General features: G+C 26.0%; 2 protein-coding genes across 2 annotated transcripts in view; both read left to right on the top strand.

Annotated features, from left to right (window-relative positions):
* The window catches only part of LOC129974825 (spermatogenesis-associated protein 22-like), a 31,918-nt gene extending 20,516 nt beyond the window's left edge, over positions 1 to 11,402 (top strand). Inside the window, exons 3-5 of the mRNA XM_056087590.1 lie at positions 5,579 to 5,682; positions 6,388 to 6,428; positions 11,230 to 11,402. Of these exons, the coding sequence (XP_055943565.1) occupies positions 5,579 to 5,682; positions 6,388 to 6,428; positions 11,230 to 11,374 (290 nt within the window). The 3' untranslated portion in view covers positions 11,375 to 11,402. The remainder of the gene's footprint in view (positions 1 to 5,578; positions 5,683 to 6,387; positions 6,429 to 11,229) is intronic.
* An 8,998-nt stretch (positions 11,403 to 20,400) lies between these two features.
* Positions 20,401 to 23,721, top strand: part of LOC129975679 (ATP-binding cassette sub-family C member 8-like) — a 43,925-nt gene continuing 40,604 nt past the window's right edge. Inside the window, exons 1-2 of the mRNA XM_056088804.1 lie at positions 20,401 to 21,171; positions 23,209 to 23,391. Coding sequence (XP_055944779.1) covers positions 20,611 to 21,171; positions 23,209 to 23,391 — 744 coding nt within the window. The 5' untranslated portion in view covers positions 20,401 to 20,610. The remainder of the gene's footprint in view (positions 21,172 to 23,208; positions 23,392 to 23,721) is intronic.

Genomic DNA, 23,721 nt, shown 5'->3' on the forward strand with positions numbered 1-23,721 from the left:
TTATGATGATGAAAAAAAAGTCTGTATTCAAAGAAGAAATAAAATGTAATTCTTTAAAAAAATTTATAAACAAAGTAAGGATATTTAAAATAAAGCTTAAGAAGTAAATTTTTGATAACAATGCGATGATATTGAATATCTTAATGAAATGATTCACAATCATTCTGCATCATTCCATTTTAAACCATCGATTTAGATAGGCCATTCACGAATACTCCATGTCAGCTTCACTCCAACCCTTTATGTGAGAACACCACAAACTCTTCTCCCCCTTCGTTTATTTCAATCCTCTCCTTTTTCACTCGCATTCATTGAATGCACACGCCATAAGACACGATGCAAATATATTGATAGAAATTAATTTAGGCTGCATAGCTAATCTTTCATTCTATGCGGCAATTCTGATCAATTTTTCATATCATGCCTTGATTTTAAAAATCACTCCACTGACAAGGCGGGAAGTGATCGTGAATATTTATCTCATCAAAAAGAAAGGAAAACTATAGACATCTGTCTCATTTGATTATGTGACTTTAATGGAATATTTAAACCTGCGTCTTTGAAAAAATAAGCATTTACATTTAAAACTGGCATATAAGATATTTTTATGCAATGATTATTTCAGAAGTTGCATGCTGATTGGTCCTGACTGGTGAATGAATAATGGCTGAATTTGGAAAGGTTCATTTACTAATGAACAGAGCATATAAAAGAAATTAAAATAACAACTTTAAAATATCTGACAATTTGAGAAATCATAAGCATAACGATCTATTTAACGATTTAATTGAAATTAAATATAACAAATATTCCCTGCGAACTACCCGGTCGCCATAGAGGATTAGATCTCTTTAAACGGTAGGAAAGGACTCAGTAACTTTAAGTGACCTAACACTTATAAGGACAATTTAAAAATCAATAAAAAATAAATTATGCATCCTATATCTTTAAATAAAAGTCTTTGAGAAGGTAAGTATTTACATTTTAAGCTGGCATGAAACACATCTTTTGTGGAACAATTATTTCAGAAATTGCAAGATGAAGTGAAATTAAAAAGTACTAAAATTTGATATAAATTTTCATAATTAAATTAAATATTTAAATAAATAATTTATTAAGAATAATAAATAGCAGAAATATCACCGTTATTTAGAAATGGACCCCAGAATGGTGTGTGAAAATTGTATGTCTTAAATGTTTAGTAATGAATAAATATATAAATGAGGAAATCATTACGAACATAATTTCACAAAATATTTTATCTTTAACAACCATTAATTCCGACGAACCAGCTGACAGCCAAAGCCAGCTAGTAATATATAAGCTTATATGTGTTATAATCTTATGAATGTATTTTATACCAGAAAAATTTTTTGAAATGAATACATTTTTCGAATTACATTGTATGATAGAATTATAACATTCAATTACGACATTATATTGGAAAAGGGCTGAATGAACTATTTAACACTGGTAGTAATCTGTAATTTAGTGACAATCAACGAAGAATTTAGTTTGGAATGTTTTAGAATAAGAATTAGAATAAGGTAAAAAAAAATCTTAATAGATTTAATTTCTGTAATTATATTTCAAAAGCGATTAAACTATATCACTTTTGAAATACAATAAACTGCTATTGAAAAAAGTCAAGAAATTATGATGATCTTACAACCGCACAAATGCTATGCAAGCTTTTGCTTTAACCTCTATTTGGTTGAATATTGTATTTCAAAATATTTCATAAAATTTGATTGATAGTTCAGAATACTTGTCCGAAGATTATTATTTCGAACTATCTAAAAAATTTCTTTTGAGAGTGATCTAAAATTCTAACCTTAAGTTCTAATTTCACTAAGTTTTAATATTCGCTTTCTTGTTGTTTTTCCTGTTGTTTCTAATGGCACTTGTCATAGACAAGCTCACTGACTTTAGAAGTCAGTGATTATATTCGCTTTCTTATATTTTTTGTTAAATTTAGCATTTGAATGTTAATTTGGCAACTGTTATTTATTAGTTGGAGTGACATGAAATTAGTTTGGACTTTTTTTATCTGAAAAAAAATGAAAGTTTTAAGAAAGTGCCTTTGAATAAAGAAATTATCAGAATGAAGTGGGTAGAAATGCTTTTATATGATGCTTTTACCACAGATAAAAGAAGTTTTCATAAACTATTTTTATTTTTGTTCGTCGTAAGTCAGAAAAAACAAAAGCAATCTGTAATTATACTACAAATTTGTTCTAATAAACTCCTTTGATGTACTAATACTATAATTTTTAAGATCCATTTAGTAATTTTTGAGATTCGTAAAAAAAAATCTTTCACTGGGGTGTAAACATACTATTATACTGTGGTGGCTTGTGTATTGTAATAGTGAGAAATTTTTGGTAACTAATATTGCTACGAATCAATGCTTAGTTTAATTTTTACATTAATTTAATTTTGAATAATATATTTATTATTTAATAAAAAATTATTTATTATTAATTCGATGATATATATTAATAAAGAAACATAAATGAAGTAATTGCTAATTTTTTAATTAATTTTAATTGAACTTTTGACTTGTAAATAAATGTTTCAATTTTTTCCACATTAATTGCTCTTGTCTATATAAATTTATACAGCCGCGGCGGAACATTTAATAAATTGTCAGGTGTAATATTTATGTAAAAGTTATGAAACTATTATTGCATTTATCTACAAGAAGAATTATGTGATAGATATTTTAATTTTTTTTTATTTATCATCAACTTTTCAATTTCTTATTCATTTTTAAAGTCTGAATTAGTGAAAATTTTTCTCTTGATCTCCCGATTCTGACATCTCTGGAACTGCACTTTTTTGCAGTCCTTCTTCCCTTCAAAGCATGGTAAAAAAAACAAAAAACATAGAAATTGTTGTCCAAGATTTTTTCGCTTCATAAATCGAAAAAAGTCTAACCATTTATTTCTGAGTTTTTCTTGGAATGGAAGTTCTAAAGGATGAATACCGATACAATACTGATGAACTTAAATATTGTAAGGAAAATAAAATAAGTTGGTGATTTAATTTATGCATAGAAATAAAGGATGAATGTTGCAGTTCTACGATGCTAATATACGAGCCGTCCCCTGATTTTACATAACATTTTGCAACTAAATTGCAAAAGCATTAGCTTGATTCTGATTATTATATTAACTGGGATATGCATCTTACATTATTTAATCATTTATCTTGAAGTATCTGGCGTATGGGCATAATTTATTAGTTCCTTTTATTATGGCACTATTTCTGCATCTTCATAAGGATATAACAAGGTTTATTCCAACACGCAACATCTTAGTCTGACAGCTGCTCAAAGTTCATAGTTAGGAATAATAGAAGGGAAAAACCTTCGTTTTCGACCACCAGCACCTGCTAGAAATACAAAGAGCAGGTGTGGTTACTTTGGTCCATCGAATTCAAGATAAGTCTCCAGATCTTAATACGCATGCAAGGATCGTGAATTCATATTTTAATCATGCTTTAAATATTTGCGTAGTTCCAGAATCGTCATAGATAATTCGACATGGAGAACGCAAGAGCCAAATATAGATCATTATACAATATGTTGCGACTTTGCAAATATATCTTTTTATTTGGTAGGAAACGTTTTCCCACTGATATTATGGATTGATGTATGCTAAAAAAAAGGATTTATAATTCTATTTTAGAATGTGACCCTTTATTTGATCAGAAAATTATTATACATGAATTAATCCTTATATATTCATATATATATGTGAGTGTGTTTCCTTTCGTAAAAAAATCCTTTCTGGGCTTTCTAAATTTTTTTTTACTTTGCTGTACCTTTTTTATAATGAAATTAATTTAACGAGTTTTTACCAAAGTAGTAAAGTCTCTCTTATGGCCAATTAATCATTTCAAACTTTTATCGAGAAATAGATTTTCTGCAAAAATTTCCAACATTTTTTATTTATTAATTTTAATATTAATGCTTATAAATAAAAATATCTTTTAATTTAAATTTGAGACTTTTTTCTAAAAATAAAATATGCTATTAATAAAACATGAATGATTTTTATTGTATTGTTTAAATTTTGAAAAAAGTGTAAAAAGATTTAATTTTTGCTCATTTACAATCATGAAAACATTTCTCATGGCTTAAAGCTTTGCAATAGTTTTATACAAATTTCAGTTAAAATAACTTTCACTATCATCATTCAGAACTTTACACTAACTTTTTTCTAAAACACTTTCTTATGGTTGCGTAATATTGTTAAATGCCTTTAACATCGTCAAACAAACATGCAGAATTTACAATTTTTTAAAAAGATTTTTTTTATCCTTTCATACGAAAGCAACAGCAAACAAAGTAAACAATTCAGTGTAATATAGAGAATTATTAAAATTAAAAGGCAAATACTTTTTTAAGCATACTTTACAGGAAAAAATTGTATTAAAAAATTTTTGACAGTTAGTATTTTTTTAAGAAAAAAAATTGAGAAATAGCTATTTATTGAATAATATTCATTGTTTTTTAATAAAAATAATATTTACATGAACTTTTAGTTATACTTTTATAAGTTTTGGCATAATAAAAATGAAATGACTGCGAAATTCTTAGAATTTGCATTTTTGAATTAAAAAAAATCTAAGAAAAGAATAAAATTTCTAAACTTTGGCTCAGTTGATAATTTTTATTGAAATCTTTTTAATATACATTATTTAATATATCAAACATTTTAACGTATTAATTTGTATAAATAAAATCATTTTAACAATAAAATTCTCAAATTTACAACTTTTTATAAATTTTTAGAACTTTTTTACACATTTGTATCTCAAAGAAAAACATTCTATTTTTAAACTATAGAAAAAGTAAGTTTTAAACTATAGAAAAGTTTTATAGTTTTTTAAACTATAAAAAACAAGAGAATAATATTTAAATAATTTTACATAATATGCAGAACGTGCAATGGAATATTAAATGACATATAAAGATACTAAAGTTCTCTTAGTTGTTCTTCCTATTCATAAAAATAAAAGTAATAAAGAAAAGTAATTGCAAAAGGGAATAAAAAAACGATAAACTAACTAGGAGTAAGAAATATGACTTTGGAAATAATTGTACAGGTGCAAATTTTTATAATGATTCTATCTTCGTCCACCTTTACAGCTCATTACAATTAATAACAATTTTTTTGCGCGTATTATATAACAAAACGAATTTCGTAATCTTCGTTAAGATGCTCTCTCCTGAAATCATGATTTGGAATTAATATTACATTTTTCTTTCTGTCCATTTTTTAATTTAACACAAATTTGTTTTCCCGTCTTAAATCCTAAAAGATATTTTTATTAATAACTGCAATAACGGATCCAAGTAATTTAAAGTTCAAAAAAAGAGATTGAAAAGGATTTAATTGATTCAGATTTTTGAAAAGGTTCTTTGAATGAAATATTTTCCAATCATTTTCGCTTCATGCACAAAGTTATGGATTTTTTTTTTTGCTTAAAAATCCATGTTAACAGTCTAAGTTAATAAGGATTTTAACTTCTCATAACATTTCATTTCTTATACTTTCTTTTATTTCAGGTATTTTAGAAAAATTGGTGGCATTGAAACAACCTAACGCTCAGATCATGCAACTGAGAAGTCAAAAAGTGAAATCTCACATGATTTGCAAATTTTATGAAATAGTAACAGGAATTTTATTATTAATTAAAAATAGATTTTATTTGAACTAAATATGGATTTAATTAAAAATGCAAAATATTAATGTGAATTAATTAGCATCGACATTTTCAAAATAAGGCACAAGAAACAAGTAAATTGTGTATATTAGAAATAAAAGATTAAATTAAAAAATGCAGTATGTTAGTATAATTTGAAGGGCTTTGAGTAAGAATTTAAAAGAAAGCTTGCCAAAACAAGCAATATTATTTCATTGGTTTTGTTATGCAAATAATAATAGATTTTCTTGACAACACGAATAATATAAGGCTGTGTTTACATTTCTGTACTAAGAATTCTGAAATATTATTGTTTTGTTCTTTTACTGTTATATTTTCTTCTTTTTTTCCATTTATTATTCATTTTCTGTGGTTACATATTTAAATGAGATGCGTTAAATATATCAGTATTCAAAAACTTAATTGCTTTAGAATTGTTCTAAAGAGCTGTTTGAAAAAGTTTTGTTAAAAAACTTTAAACAAAGAAAAAAAATTGTGGAAGAAAGTGTAATAAAGAGAAAAAAACTAAAAACAAATTTCATGGATAGTTAAATAGTTTCTGATGATAGCATTTATTTTCGACAAACTGTAGTATCTTTTATCTATTTTTTCTGCAGTTTATGTAGAAAGTTTGTTTGCTCAACTCTGATTCAATTTTTTTTTCTTTTCTAGGATCGTCAATTACCAAACCTTGTTATTGGCACGTGGCACAGGTATATCATATTTTATGAGAAGTTCATATCTTATACAATATTTTGGCTGCAAAATAGTAATATATAAAAAAATTTATTATTGTTCCATATACCTTTATTTATCTTTTTAAAAAAAAGGTATGGGCTCTGAATTCCTCTCTGTTCTCTTATTAATTCAGTCATTCTCGATTTTATTGAAAGAAACAAAACAAGTTCCAGTTTTATTACATTCCTAAAATCTCTTTTTATTATATCTGATGAATATATGACAAAAGTAGTCATTTAGAATCAAATAGTCGATGCAAGAAAGTTCAGCAAATTTCTTACTTTAGTAATGCTAATTATAAGTATCGCTGCCTTTCCAGGATTTAAAAGATAAATTTTCTTGATTTTAATATAAAAAAAGAAGCAGAGATGTATTTTTCCTTGTATCTACTTCAATAATAATATAATTTTAATGAACGAAGTAGCTTTTAATTAAATCATTAATTGATTCGTTATTGTTCAAAACGACTAACAATAGAAACGAATTATTTTATTTTAAATTATACTAATTAATATAGTCAAATGTTAAATTAATTTTTAATGATTTTGATGATTAATTTTTTTTTTAATTTTTAAGCAACATTCTTCTCCAAAGGTGCTAATAAACCTTTTCCAAAGTCTTAGGATTTTTTAAGGAATTTATTTCTAGCCAAATTAAATAATATTTTAGATTCAATACAGGGCATTTCGAATTATAAATGCAACTGGAAGTGTATGAATTTGGGATCCGAAACATATTGAAGAAGCATCTACGTTTGTGACATCCTAAAATATAAATCAAAAGTAGTTTAGTAAGTCATCTTGGTTTGGAAAATTTTAATATAATTAAAACTGTCGATTAAATTTCACTTTGTTTATAATTATACAATAAACTATTCTTTAATATTGTTTTTCTACTTATGGGTATATGCTAAGCGAAAAAAAAAATTGGTGTATAGACAGAGTCTGGAATATTTCAAATTAGAAAAAGAGAAAACCGAGGAACGGAATAAAAAAAGAGAAGAATGAAAGACGAAACTGGGTTACGGAGGATAAAAGTTTAAACCTTGTTTCAGTAGGAATCTAGTGATATGTAGTAAAAATTATACGTTTATTAGAACAAAGAACATGATGTATAACATAATTTTTGTTTTCTTAAAAAACTTTTCGTTGAAGTGGAAGGAAATGTTTCGTGGTTCGAGAAATTTACTTTGAAATATAAGTGTAAATTGGAAGATAAAAATAATTTTAATAATTGAAGTCTGAAAATTGAATAGACGCAAAATTATTCATTGAATACAAGGATTCATTTTATTGCTGCAAGAAAGAAATATAACCGTATAAATTGATTTTTTTTTTTACAAAAAAAAATTGTTTAATCTACGAGTTTTCACATCGTTGTAGGTATTTTTTTTTAACTAGCGAAATCAAGAAGGCCAAATTGATGACTGGTGTTTGAAAATTAAAAGTGACACAAATATTATGGTAATTTATTCGATGTTAATTTTATATATTTATAATAAGTTCAATTGTGCTTTTCTTTATGTAATTGAAGAGGCCTTGGTGACCTGGTGATAGCGTCTTCGGTGCTATTGGACTCCCAAATTTAAATCCAATTTTTTCAAAGAACGCCATGTAAGTGACTCTGTCGCGCATCGGAACAAAATGTCCTCTCATTGGTATGATGCGGGTTGCGCCAGCTCAAACCTCATTCTCGCTCTCTGACCATGATTCAAAATTAGGAGTTCATCCCAAAATAGTACTCGAGTTCCTTTAAAACGGGGTATTAATACAATTAAAGTAATCTGTTACCGAAAAAGTGTTTAATTTAGATTCAAAAGATTTGTTGTCATTTTCGTTGACAGATTCCTTAAAAACATCTCTAGATTTACTAATTTATTTTTTTTATTTTATAAAGTTTTTGTATTTCACTTCATGCTATTTGCGTAAACTAAATTCAGCACAAATGTATTGTATACCTTTCTATATCATTAGACGCATAAAGGAATAATCCATTATGCCGCTATTGATATTTAGAGCTGAATACCTCATGCTGTGTGACATATAAAGAAATTTTCAATTTATATACATCCTGTCCTAAGATATTTTTGGAAATTATTGCATTTTCAATAAACACCAAAAAAATTTATCTTTAAGCGGTTTTAAAAATCAAGCGTTTCCTTTTGCAATAATCAAGTTTATTGCATACAGCAAAAATTAATCATTGGGAATTAATGTATAAATTAAATTATAATTATAAAAATGACAAGGGATGCTTTCATTTTCCGATTTATTTATCTTAGTCTAAACTTGTGATGATTAATCTTTAAAGCAAATTTTTTTAATATAGATTGGATTTCACAATTGTTCAGAAAAAATACAAAAGGCTACAAGATAATATCCGCTGCATTTTCAACGGATTTTTTTTTAAAGAAAAAAATGAAAAAACAAATATATATATATATATATATATATATATATATATATATATATATATATATATATATATATATATATATATATGTATAAAGATTTTAAATAATAAAAAAGTAAATTAATTAATCAGTTTTCAGATAAATTTCAACCTAGGAAAGTAGTTTTAAGCTTGATTTTTGGATAGAAAACATTATTTCGAGCTTCTTAAAACATATTTATAAAAGAAAATGTTCAGTGATCTTCTTCAGTGTATTCAGATTAAAGTGCTTTCATCAATCGCGTTGAACCTTGCTTCTAAAATTTCAAATCTAGTAGCGAAATTTGAAATTTTGAATCTAAAATTAAATATATTTTCGTTATTAAACTATATGCTGAAATAAAAAGAATTCTTTAATGAAAAATTTAAAAACATTTTTCTCAATATTGCTGATTATTTTCAGAATGTAATAATTTTTATATTTTGGTGTATCTACAATTACATTTCAATGTTTATACGGAAAGAAAATTTAGAAACTTTATGCGAGGAATGGTTATCGATGTCGATGCACCTTCATATTTGGCTACAGTTTTTGAAAATTAAGTAAATTAAAACACAAGGCAAATTAATGATTTTTTTTTTATAAATGACATGTTTTCAAATGCTTACATCATAACAGATGTATTTCGTTTTCTTAAAATAAAAAAGTTTGAAATTTATTTTCTCGACATTTTTTTAGAAATAAATAATTTTGCAAATTTCTACAAAGTTTGGTTACATATTTTCCACATTTAATTATTCCTCAGAATGAAGAAATTTTTTCAATTGTTACACTTGATTAAAGCTATTGAAATTGCATTCATATTCTTAATTAATTTAGAGCAAACCATCATATCAGTTAAAATGCTCAAACATATTTGATCAATTTCAGCTAAAAATAAAATAATAAATGATAATTAAATCTTTAAAAAAATTTAACATATTTCTTATAGTAAAATCAAAGAATTAAGAACTGTTGAAAAATGCACAATACTTGTCCAGTAATGAAAATATGCTACTAAATATAATACGCTATTTCTAATCGGTTGCGACAAAAATGATATCAATTTATTACAAAGGGAAAGAAGAAGAAAGTTTGAAAATTTGATGAGAGAAATCATTTACTAAAAGATTTATAGCTATTGTCTGTTATGCGTGTAATGGGAAATCAAAAACAAGAAGCGATGACAAAATATTAAAAACAATCCCTCTACTAATCAAAGATATTGCCAGCTTTGCCGGACGAAATACCAGATATTTATCTGCATTCTCATCAAACAGTTCATGAAGATAAAGCAAGCAATCATGCATATAAATAAAATATTATATTTTTGGCAAAATTAAAACAAAAAATTAATATGAATCCAATACATTTTATTCACCTCCCTGCTTTATATGTAATTCATCATAGATTAATTAAGCAAATATCATAGAGTATTGCGAGTTTGGATGTTGGGAAAAAAAAGCAATGAACAATATAGCCCTAAAACGATTATGTATGTAAACGATTATGTGGATTATGTAAAGAAATGGAAAAGAATGGGAAAAAACTACATATATTAACTTTAGATATTATTATAATCGCGAATAGCGTATGAGTATATACACATTTAAATGACATCATTAGAGTCATTAGCATTATTAGACTTAATACTCAGAGCTTAACATCATTTACCCATTTATCTTACCCATTTATCTGTATTCATTTATGTCACGAAATCGAAATAATTTTCTTTTTAGTTATCAACTTTGGAAATATTTATTATACAATTCTTTATAACTGAGTATAAAGAATGTGCTGATTTGAAGTTTTCTGTAAATAATTAATAAAAATAAGATAAATTGAGCGATTATTTTGAAAACTGAAAGTCAACTAAAAACTATTTTGAATAAGTATGAAAGAAAATTATTTTTACTTAAATATATTTTGGCTAAAAATTTGAAGAATATTTTTTTCTAGTAAGAAATAATCTTTTTTTGATAATAAATTCTCATTATTAAGAAAATTTCAGTTACTTATACGTAATAAACGGTACACAATTTCAAAACTATTAAGTTATGTATAAAATATCTATTATATATAGAGCATTAATTGACTGGTTGCGTTAAGACTTGCTAAGAAACCCATTTTTTTGCAAATAAGGTAAAATTATAACATAACCAGGAGTAATATTTTGCTAATATATAAATTATCAATTTTCTTGGTGTTCATCATGAAAAGGTTTAATGCATTTGGTGTTTAGCTGCAAGCGACTCCTTGTAGTTTCGATCACCTTCTTACAATTCTGCAACTTATTTAGAAAATTTTCATTAATTTTATTTCCATATTAATATAATTTTTTCCAGGTGCATCATTTTGCTGAGATACAATAAAGAATATCAGTGCGTAACTATAAGATCGGCTACTTCAAATGAGTTAAAATACTTGGACAAACTCGTGATTGCCAGCAGTAAATCTATGGCCATGCTTCTGAAATCTAATCTCTTTTAAACTATGTTTAAGAATACCTTGTTTTACTTTCTTTCTTCTGTTTAAATATACCGTAAAAGGTATATTGAATTTTCTGTCACCACCTTTGTTTATTTATGTATGGACATTATCCACTAAAGTATTTTCTTCTGAAATTTTCGTAAAAGTTTTTAAGGCATTTATTATTGTGCTCTTAAAAATTTTAATAGAGAAAATATCTAATTAAATAATGAATACTGTCATTTATTCATATTATTAATTAAATTTTGTTATAACCTTATTTTGTCTTAATTATTCATAAAAAATAATTAATTTTGATTTATAATTAATTTTGCTTATTTATACCCCTCTGCTTGGTAAAATTAACTATTTTGCATATATTTATTGCAATCCTTTCTTTTCACTTACTTTGTTATTCAAAATCACTTTTCGAAGTTTCGATTAACTATATTTCTAAGATAAAATGAAACGTGTATCTAAGGAATGTAACAACTTTTGGATACATTAAATATTATGATTTAAATAAATGAGTTTAGTGAGAAATAATAGTTTTTTTTTAATTTACCATTTTTATATATCTAAGAGATTATATAATGCATATAATAAATAAATAACTGAATTTGTTTGTAAATACATTGTTTACATATATGAAAATTTATTTAGTAAAACTGTTTTACATATATAAAAAAGAACAGTGGATATTTCGAATTCTAGAATTAGAAGAAAATATCATGCACAAAACATAAATGCAACATCATTATTTAAGACTGAAATATAAAATTAATTTTGACGGAAAATATGGTGTGAAATTTCGTAAATTTGTTAGAAAGAATGAATATAATTGAGAAAATATTTTATAAAAATACATATAAATACTCAAACACTGCTTTGATTTCCAAAATATCTAAAAAGAAATCAGAAAAAGTGTGATTTTCAAATTTCTTTTTATTTGGAATTTGATAAAATTGGGTAAAAATATTTTCCATAATCAATATTTTGCAAACTAGACAGAAAAGAAAAGCAATTGGCCGTTTTTCTAAGCTATTTTTCATCTTGAAAATACTCTAGGTAAAAATATTGAATAAAAGCAGAGTATTTAAATTCTCTGTGTAATCATTTTCAATATGAGAAATGAATTCCTCCAACAGCTATAGAAATTCGACAGAGGTGTTCCGTGCTCAAAAAGACGGTTTTTATTGACTCATTTGGCAGAAAGGTTATTGTTGTATTAAAATAGCTTGAAGATCCTAAAAGGTCGCAGAGACACGGTAAAGAGCACCCCAACTATGCTTAGACGGGTTCAGTTCTGGGGAAAATGTTTTTCAGTTCATATGCAGACAAGAGGGTCATTCACTGTGCAAGGATGAATAATTGGGTTAAGAATATCGCCTCTATAAGCTTGAGAATTATTGATAAATCTTAGTTTCTGATTTCCAACAGCTAATTTACCTTAGATCGCTTCGCAAACAAATCAACTTATCAATAAAGATAGTAGATCCTTATTGATTTGTCCTCCAACCGACATGCGTGCATGCAAAATTAAAAATCTACATTTCAATGACGCAAAGTTAAGTATGCACACACGACTGAATGTCTGGCATAGAACTTCTTTAGCAAAGCTCTTTACTCAGAAATGATTTGGATATCATTCTTTCATTTGCTGCTATGAGAGAAGGTTTGAAGTTGATTGGTGTATCAATTCTATATCTCCTCTCAATTAGATACAAATGGCTGCCCTTAATAGCACTTGTGTCTCCAGGTTTTTCTAGGATATACCTTCTAAAATTCACAACTTATGAATAGTAAAAAAAATCATAAAGAATGAAATCTGATTTTTTGCTTCTACTCACTAAAAGGGCTTGTCATCGTAATTCCCCAGACTCTCTTTAAAGTCCTTTGTTGCAACCCTTCTGTTAAATATTGATGGTAAACGACAACAAAGCTGCAAATTTGCATATCATAATGACGCACAGAGTTACTTTTTATGTACACTACATACTTTGTATGAAATAGCAACAATCTGTTTCTACTATAATAGAAGATGTTAACTTTGCAACAATAGTTTTTTTTTTATATATATTTCTACAATTGTAGGAAAACATTTTCAAGATATTAATCAGCATGACATCAGTTAAATTTTTTTTAAAAAGAAAATCATATTAATAGCTAAAAAATATGTACATCCAATTTTTTTTTAAAAAAAATTTTTAGATCAATATGATAAGAGTGCATTTTGCTGGGTCAGAATTTAAAGTAAAGAATGAGTTCTAAATCATCTTTTGAAAATAATTAAAATACTATATTTCGAAGTGCTGAGTGCCATAATGACAGGTTAATCGATAGCAGTTTCTTTTTTCAATTCAATTGATAAAACTTTGCTTTATCTTCCTCTTAAAGGAAATGAGTATTTGATTTTGCTATCAAAAATGACAAAGAATAAATACTCTTAGCTAGTTTTTCCATTATATATTTATAAATAAACTGAATTATCTCGAATTACATATAAATATTATTTTCGCTGTCTCTTCATTTTAAAAAGTGTTATTTCTAAATTTTGTATATTATTAAAAAGTCAAAATGGAATGTAACTATAATATTGCGTTCATATATCATAATATTAAAGTGATGATTATTAACAAATTATTAACTTATGATTAATTAACTAGTAACTTGAGATTCTCATTTCTAAATAGCAAAACGAGTTGAATAGAAATATTCTTAGTTGAATTTGAAGAGTGTTTTTACTGGCTTCTGCTATACCTTTTCTTATTTTTCTTCAGACCCACAATTTTTTTTGTTTTCAAAAATAAATTTAAACAGAGAATGATTCCTAACTAATTTTGCAATACAACTTTACAAAAGCTCAAAAGATTCTTCTTTTTGCATTTTTTTCTTTCAAGAAAAGAAATAACGAAAAATAAACATCGTAATTTAAATTGATTGGTTTTCATTCTGCTCTACCACTACTCTCTTATTTTCGTAAATAAATTATATAAAATAAATCACATAACACAAAATAAAATTCATAATTCAGCAGGTAATTTTAAATAAATTCTAGTTACTTAATAAACGTATTTAACTAAAAGTGAAAGAGTATCTGTGTGCTGGCATTCTACTGTGCAGATCGTGTGAGCAAGATTTTTTGATTTGACAAGAAAAATCAAAAGCCTAATACATATTTCAAAATTTACATTAGAGACGTATTAGAGAAGGGCAATATATACTTAGAAAAGTTTTCTTAAAATTTAAATTAATAAGAAATTAAATAACATTTTGGCAATAACTTCAAATTATGAAAATGACTCATCAGATGAAAACGATTTTCACACCATCTTATTTTTCCAAAAATTCCAATTCCAATAGTACGGTGTGAATTTATTGCAATTTTTCTTTTACTTTTAACAGTGCCTTAAAATTAGTTTTTAATTGTAATTGCAACGACATTCAAACCGATTTCAGTATTTATTTTTCAAAATTCTAAATGTATTCTAATAGTAAAGTACTTGATTCTAATAGAAAAATCTTTCTTGTTACTTATTTTTTCGTGTTTGTTTATTTATTCTATTAATATTTTCCTTAGTTTAAAAAAAAAACAGATTTTTTGTGAATTTTGGTAAATTTTTAACTTTTAAATAACTACAACTAATCTTTTATTTCAGAAATTACAAATGACAAGAAAACGTATCATAATTTGAAAATATTTCTATTCTTTCGCATTGTATATTTTGATATTCGTCGTCTGTTTTTCACTATTCTCTCTATTTCATACTTTTTCTTCTAATTAAAATTAATTTATTTTTATTACAGTTAAAACTCATTTAAGTTACTAATTAAATTATGATTAATTAAAATCTCTTCAAGTACACACAATTTTATAAATTGCCGCTTTTTAGTTAAATTCAGTCATACTAAATACCCATTTGAAATTAGCATTAGCTATTTTAGGACGGACATCGTAAATTTGAACCTCGATCAAATGATGTGGATGATAGCTGAGCTGACACTCTTTCTACAAGTTTCCACATCAGATTAACGGGAACCTGTTTCATCGCAGTTAATACCATAAAGATGTCTATTCTTGACGCTACTGTGTTTATTTAATTTTATATCATTTCTAATTTTACATTCAATTTAACAACTTCATTTACAGCTCAAAAATTTTAGAAAGATCCCAGATTAAAGAGAAGTCTCCACGTAAGAAATGATGACCATAAACAGCATGAGACAGTAAATATTGTATGAGTTGGATGACAATTAAAATTCAAAGAGTCTTGAAAAACAAAAACAATACAAGGAAGTTTATAGATTTAAAATAAAAATAATATTTCTAATGGGAGCAGATATCAAAGGCAACAGGCTTAAACTATATTATAAAATGTATTTTAAAAAATATGTAGTGAAGAACATGTGATTGTAGATGATTCCATGCATTTCTATGGAAAGATTAACCACAACGACTTTAATTCGGATGCAGTGATACAATTAAAATAAGATTCAATGCGTACATTTTGAGTTAGTTTTATTTACGTTTCTCTTCGAGGCAACAAGATCTATTTCTAAACGGATCTCGTTATTCTGAACAAAAATTATATGATGCGAACGACACCTGAGTCTAGTACCCTCGTTACAAATTTTTGCTCCACAATAATGGGCAATAATTACGAGATACAACTGCTTTCCGCATGGCAACAATAGCAGAGTATCTATCACGGAGTTCTTTTAAATATGTACATCCACATTTAATTTTTAATTTTCCTTTTTATTATATTAGTTATTATTCATCCGAGTTAAAATTTAATCTTATGTAAAAATAGGGAAAGAATTTTTCACCGCTTTCGTAAGATTTTACAGAAAGGAATTCGAATGTTACTTTGTTTGAAAATTGATTATTATTTAATAATTAATATGTTACATATTTTGTATGGTTTGTTCAGTTTTTTAACAAATTATTTGCTCTGAGATACAGATAAAACAACGCGTTTGAAATCAATTGAATGGCAATTGATTTTAATTGCATATCTATAACTAACGTATATAATCGTCCACCACAATCGTGACGTTGAATGGATCGCCTTCTGATTTTATCATTACAGGATGAGAAATCCCAACTTCTATTGTGAAAATTTAGTAACTGAAATATTTTTTTTAATTCACTGATTTATTGGTGTGCGAAAAAATCTACTCGTGAATAAAATTTAATTGCGGGCCGTTTACTTTACATTTTATTTACATTCTTTATACTGGAGTGTAGCAAATATCAATGAGGTGAGGGTTGCAATTTGTATTATTTTATATTTTTGCTGATTCATTATATTCCCGCTTTGAAAGGCAGTAGAAAGTTATTTCTGTTATTTCCCTTCAACATTTTTTTAATTAAATTTTACATTTCGCAATGCATTTTTTTTCCATTGTTAGACCACTGTTTGTTTCGATTATTTTTAACGGTTAGTTTTAATTAGAGTGCTAGTAATTTGTAGTTCACAGGATTTCGCGCCTTCATTATCTACTTTTAATGTTATATATTTTCATCTATTTTTTTTTTTCTTAAATACTTTTTACTACAACTTTTACTTTATACTCTCCTACTATAACTTTCGTTAGTTAATTTGTGACAATTATATCTAAGATATTTTTAACAGATGATAGCCCTGGGCACATTTTCTACTCGTATACAATTTTCTATCAAAATAATAACACTCCGATATTTCAAGTTGCATCCCATGACTTCTTTCAAGACAAATTAAGCCAAACAAGCTTTAAAAATTGACAAAATATTTCTGAATTCTCACGGAAAATATTAAGCAAATTTTTCGTGCATAGCGTTATCCAAAATACCATATAATAGTATGCTTTGTGACAGTAATTGTTAAGTTTAGTTTACTTTTATCCAGGTGGATTGGTGTTATGTTGTTAAGCTATATGTAACACAAAGGCCTATCATAAAGTTTTATGAAAGTTGCATTTGTCACGCAAAAGCTGATTTTCAGAAATTGTATGAACAGAGAATATGATTCTTATTTATTTTAGAAACTAGATGTCAACAAATAAATTACAGAAATTTCGAAAAACATTTATTGAAAATATCATATTATGTTATTGTATACATAAAAATGTAAGAAATTTCTTTTTAATAAAATTTAAAATTACGTGACATATATAGTATGTTTATAACGCTCAGTTCGTTTTAAAAAATAATTCATAGACACATTTTTCTAATTACATATTAATAAGTTAAATAAGTGAAATACATTGTGCTGAAAAATTGTTGTAGAAGAATTGTTATCACTCTTGAAATTTATTTGAATAATTTTGGTCCAATTTATTTCTAGATCAGTTAAAATTTTACATGTCATTTAAAAGTTTTAGGTAATTTCTTGATATTGAAAGTAGTTTTTCATTAAAAATTACTTGTTTAAAAAATAATTATTGCTTTATGAAACCTTAACCGTTACATTTAGAATATTAAGAGGTATAAAACAAAGGAACACTCACACTGAATGATATTTAAAAGCTTATTTCATTCTTATATTCGATATTGCAACTTTTTCGACTAATTTGATATTGCAAAAACACTGAGACGATACCAATCATTACAGATTTCAGTCACCCAATATTATGTAAAGTGCGTATTCAAAGATAAATTAAAATATATAATTCGATTACCACAAGATGATTATCGATCATTGTTCAAAATGATTTAACCTGTTCTAAAATGTTTTTTGTGTAACTTCGCAAGATGGGGTTAGTAAAATTAAATTCTCGTTATAAATCTCATTAAAAAAATTCTGACAAATTCATTAGCGCCCTCATATGCCTCTTCTGTAATTGATGTCATGCCTGCATCAGCGCTCGCGTATTCTATAATAAAAACTTTAGTCCAAATATTTTTACAGTAATACTCCAACTATCAGGATCTTCTTCCTATGAATTCTTCTTCTATCTTCTTCTATGAGTTCCTCAAAACTCGCTTATTTTAAATATTTTGCATGCTTGAAACTTGTCTCACATGCCCAGGGAAAAGCATTTTGTGCTTCCAAAAGATATATTATAGTTTCAACAATATTCAACTTGAATAACATTGAAACTATAACATCAAGTTGATACTGTTTTATTATTTGCTTCCAGATTCTTAAGAGATAATTGTTGAAAATATCTTGGCATTTTTTCCCACTAATATTAAAATCATTGTCATAGTGAAAACTTATTTAATTTTTTTCTCGTTATGCACGTATATTTTTGAATCGTTAACATTAACTCATTCGTCGTGCATTATAAATCATTCATAATAATGAGATTAGATAGATTATGAATCACATTTACAATATCGAATTCTTACTTTACCAGCTTTTTTTTTACTTATGTATACTGTATATAATATAAAAACATATTTTTGAGCAGTTTTGGGACTGAAGAGAGAAGTCACTTTTGTAATTTTAAAATTTCGCTTTATTCTATCCCTGGAGTCATAATTTATGTACAATGACGAAACTGACGTCCGTGCAAGAGCAGGAGAGAGCGAATTTTTCCCTTCGGTAGTTTTTACAATGAGATTTTGATAGGAATTCTTTACACGTGTAGACTTAAGAAAGGGAATTATTGGTATCTTTTAAAAGAATTTGTTTAGATAGTCAGATTTTTATCCCTTCACTCGGGGTGAGGGAATTACCGATTTCAGTAGTTTGACAGAGCTCGTATTGATTTAATGAAATAAAAAAAGGTGGAATTGGATCAGGAAATAAGAGAATATTTTAAAAATGAAGTTCACATGGGCTGAATTAAGATAAAAATTTGGAAATTAATTAGGATTTAAGTTGGATTTTAAAATATCATTATACATTATTTCATATTTATCATTCTTATAAATAATTTGATTTGGAAATATTTCAATCGTTTTACGAACTTTTTCCTTAAAAAAGAAATAATCAACCTTAATAATTTTCTGTTTATTTCAAATAATTAATGAAAAGCTAATTACAACTTTTCGACTGATTTATCTATTATTTGTACAATCTTTATTAATAAGCATTTTTCAAACTGCACTTTATTATTTCGTAAAAGCTGACTTTAGCACCCTTGTTAGAAAAAATAACTATAACAAGTACACAAAATTAAAAAGAGAGCAAGTAAAAAAATCACGACAATTAAATTAAATTTCCATTGAAAATTAAATATTTAATTTAGGCACTGAGAAAAATAATTTTTCTCTTCAGTTTTGTTGGAAATCCAATGCATATTTAACTGAGAAATTTCTCATCAAGCAGTTTATTACCAGATCAATAAAGTATGAAAACTATCTCTATGATCATAGTGAACTGCATGATATTTTTCGATGCTTGATACTCATAAAGTTGTAAAATATCAGGAAAATATTGTAGACAATCTTATGCTGTTTTAAATGCAGAAGACTCAAAATCTTTTTAACTACTATTTATTTGTTAAATCAATACCTCGCAATATAAATTTATGTAAAAGATACTAAGAATATACGCAGTTTGGGAAAATGACAATAATACACATGCACTTATTTTGACATCATCCACTTCACTCTGTATCATGATGAAATTTAACTGGTTCTTAATTTTAATTTGAATATGTTTGAATTCATACTTCTTATAAATCAAATGAAACCAACTACAGAATTAATCTGTTGAATAGATATTTGGAAGAAAAACTTTCGTATGAAGTTATATATATATATATATATATATATATATATATATATATATATATATATATATATATATATATATATATATATATATATATATATATATATATATATATATATATATATATATATATTTCTGAATGTGGTTGAGAAAGAGTGAACAGATGTATCTTGCATGGTCTGTTACGGAAGAAACAAATTTAAATGAAAATTGATTTATGTGTATCATTTACTCCAAACAATAGATCCAGGTTAAATTTATTCTTAAATCCATTGGCAATTGCTTTTCTGACTCCTCCACCCATCCACACTTTCGACCCGAGTTTGTTATTTAGTATTTATGGTATGGCAACACAGTTAGTTTTGAGACCGACAATAATCAAAAAGAAGTGTAGGCGGTCTGCTAGAGTTTCTCCGAACACTTGAAATGACTGCTCCATGCTCATTAACACCTGTGGAAATCAGAAGCACACAGTGATGTAGAAAGCCTTATAAAGAGTCTCCAATGTGCAGCTTTACTTTGCGGTGTGGGAAAAGTTTCCGTTCCCTTTCAAACATAGTGAGATAGAAACTGAAATTTGATTTAAACATGCTTTGCGCGGATCCTTCAATTCCGAGTAATTGGACATTACCGTTTGTTTCCACTAAAAAAGAATGTTATGTGGATTCATTAAGTGTTCTTCTGAATATTTTGTTGATGTTAATGACTTTTGTTGTCATTCTTAGATACAAATGTACTAAAATTGAAAAGAAACACGGAGAATTGGTTAGATATCATGAACATTGTTCGAGATTTGTTTTAACTCTGTGTTTATTCCTTTTAAATTTGGCGGAAATTGGAGAAGGGATCATGGTAAATCAGTTTAATAGTTCATCTAAATTGCATATAATCATTACTCCTGTTTCATCCTTATTGTCCACACTTTCAGCTATTTTATTTTACCACTATGTCGAAAGATTGAATAGGCCGAAATTATTGCTGATACTTTTTGTTTTCTGGCCAGTGGCAGCTACTTTAAAATTAGCCAAGCTTGTTACTTTATATGGGATTGGATTAAGCACCTATCATATGAGAATCTTTCTTACTTGGACAGTAACTCTGGTTTATTCATTGTTGACAGCTATTGATGCAACACTCGTCATTGTGCAGGTAATTATCTGGTATTTTTTGATTGTGGATCGTGAGATTCTTTTAGTTGATAGTCAAAAAATAGTTATTATAATGTAAATATTTTCTATAAGATTGTTTGGGACTTTAATTGCTTTATAGTTTTCATTAAGAAACTTCAGGTCTACATTAATGAGGTGGCATGTTTTGTTTTTCTCTTGCATTTAATCAAAACTTTTAAAAATTGCTTCCAAAAACCTTTGAATTAAATACTAAGCTAAACCTTTGAATTAAATACTAAGCTAAAGGAATAGTAGAGTTCTGTAGTGCAGAAAAGGTTTTAAAAAATCCAAATATTTTGCTATATAACAACATAAATTTATTAAATAATGATTTGCAGTCATATATTTTATATTTTTTCAAAGGTATTTCAAAGTTTTGATGTTTCAATAATTTTATTTAAAAAGACATTTTCATTTAATATATAGAGTTATTGTTCTGCATTTTTTTATTAGTAAGGTTTGAAATTTCATTTTGGGATGTTAATTTGTATTTATAGTTAACATAATAAGTGATGTTATTTATGATTTTTTTTCACTCTTTATAAAATTTCAGCTTAAAATGTTTATTATCTTTTATATTTTTACAATCTGAAATAATGGTAAGTTACCTAAATGAAATTAATATTGAATTTTTAATGTTTTTGTTATAATTTATAGTATTAAATGTATTTGAAATTTTACGGTTAGCAGGTTTCTTGCTTAAGAAAATAGTGCTTAAGATGAGATTGTATAATTCAGTTTTTAATTTAAATGATATAATTTATTTTTCATTCTGAGTAGCATAAATTATTCTTTTCGAATATATGTTTCTGGAATTAGAAATTAAACCCTGTTAGTATGTATTTGATGGCTTTTAGTAAGGAATGCTTATTTTTAATGTTTTCTTGAGTAAATTAAGGTTAACTTATAAAACAAATTTATTTTATTAATTTATTGTATATAAGGTATTTCATTAACCCAACAATTTATCAGTTAATTTTTTTAGATAATATGTTAATATTTAAAAATTGATATAATATAAAGCAAAATAATATATGGATAAATAATATATTATGTGATTACTATTGCATACTAAACTAACTACTAGTATGCACTAAATAAAATAGTTTTAAAATATGCATGCATATTATGTGCTATTTTTATTCCAAGTAAATTGGTTACAGCAATGGATAATGTTCATATCATATTTTTTATTACTTTAATCCATCTGCTTAATTCCATGGATTACTTTTGCTTATTGAATATAAATATATAGTTTATTCTTCCACTATTGAATTCATGATATTCCTTGAGGGTTTCAGGGAATTTCATCCAAGAAAATTCCCTGAAATTGCAAGTTAACCAGTTATTTTATGTATATAAAATGAAAATAAAGCAGATTTTTTTTCCACCTTCGTGGAAAGAAAAGGAATTTATTCTACTTTGTAAATTTAAACAAATAAAAAAAATTTATATTCTTAATTTTATCATATTGATTTATTTCATATTCAGAAATTTAACAATTTTTTTGATGAATAATAAAATAATTATTGAGAGAAACAAAGTATTTTTTATTTTATTTTAAGGAGATAAACTTTAAATCTTATCGCAGATTTAAAACTTTTAGTACCTGAAACCCTATTTCTATATCATAAGTAGAAAAATTAAATTGCTTTAGAATTGAGAAATATTGCATATCAAAAAAGAAAGAAATGGGGGCAAAAGAGAGAGAGAGAGAGAGAGAAAACGAATGCCTATAGAAAAAGTAATTGTAAAATATTGGAAGATTAATTTATTGTTTTTATTTCCAAATTGAATTATGTAAATTTCATGTTAATTTATATTACAATAATTTAATTTATTTTTCACAGATTGTATTGAAAGTCATTATTATTGTTTTACAAGGATAATAGTTTTTATAATCTATATAATATTTATGTACATGTTAGGAATTTCCTAAATGCAGTGTTTTATTTTTTTTAAAATATAGGTTATTAAGTTAACTGACAATGTTGATATTTTATTTTATGTATTTCAGAAATATTTTTGTGATAAACCATACCATGAAGAACCTGAATATCGATTTGATATTACTAACATTCAGTATCTGCATCCCTATGTTAATTTATTTTCACAAGCCACATTTTCATGGTTACTACCTCTATTGAAACTGGGTTATCAGAGGCCTTTGGAATTAGCTGACTTGGAAGGATTGCCAGAAGTAAGTATAATTTAAACAGATTTGTGCTTTTATGATTTCTTATTCAATTTTCATCTTTATCTAACCCTTTCCATGCTTTTTTAATGAATTGTTTATAAATCTGGTTATTATCATTTAACTGAAATCCTTATCCCCAACTAGTCTCCTTTAATGAACTGACAAAGGAACCTTAGGGAGAGAGAGGGCCGGAGAAATACTTTTATTTCCATGAGTATAAATTTATTGTTAATATGGTATGCTGAGAATACTAGCTTCATAGTTTTTTAAAAGGGAGGGAATTTCTTATTTTCTAATGACTTGAAAAGATGTATAAGCATGCTTTTAGTTTTT

Source organism: Argiope bruennichi, chromosome 7 (genome assembly GCF_947563725.1).
Source record: "Argiope bruennichi chromosome 7, qqArgBrue1.1, whole genome shotgun sequence".
NCBI classification, from domain to species: Eukaryota; Metazoa; Arthropoda; class Arachnida; order Araneae; family Araneidae; genus Argiope; species Argiope bruennichi.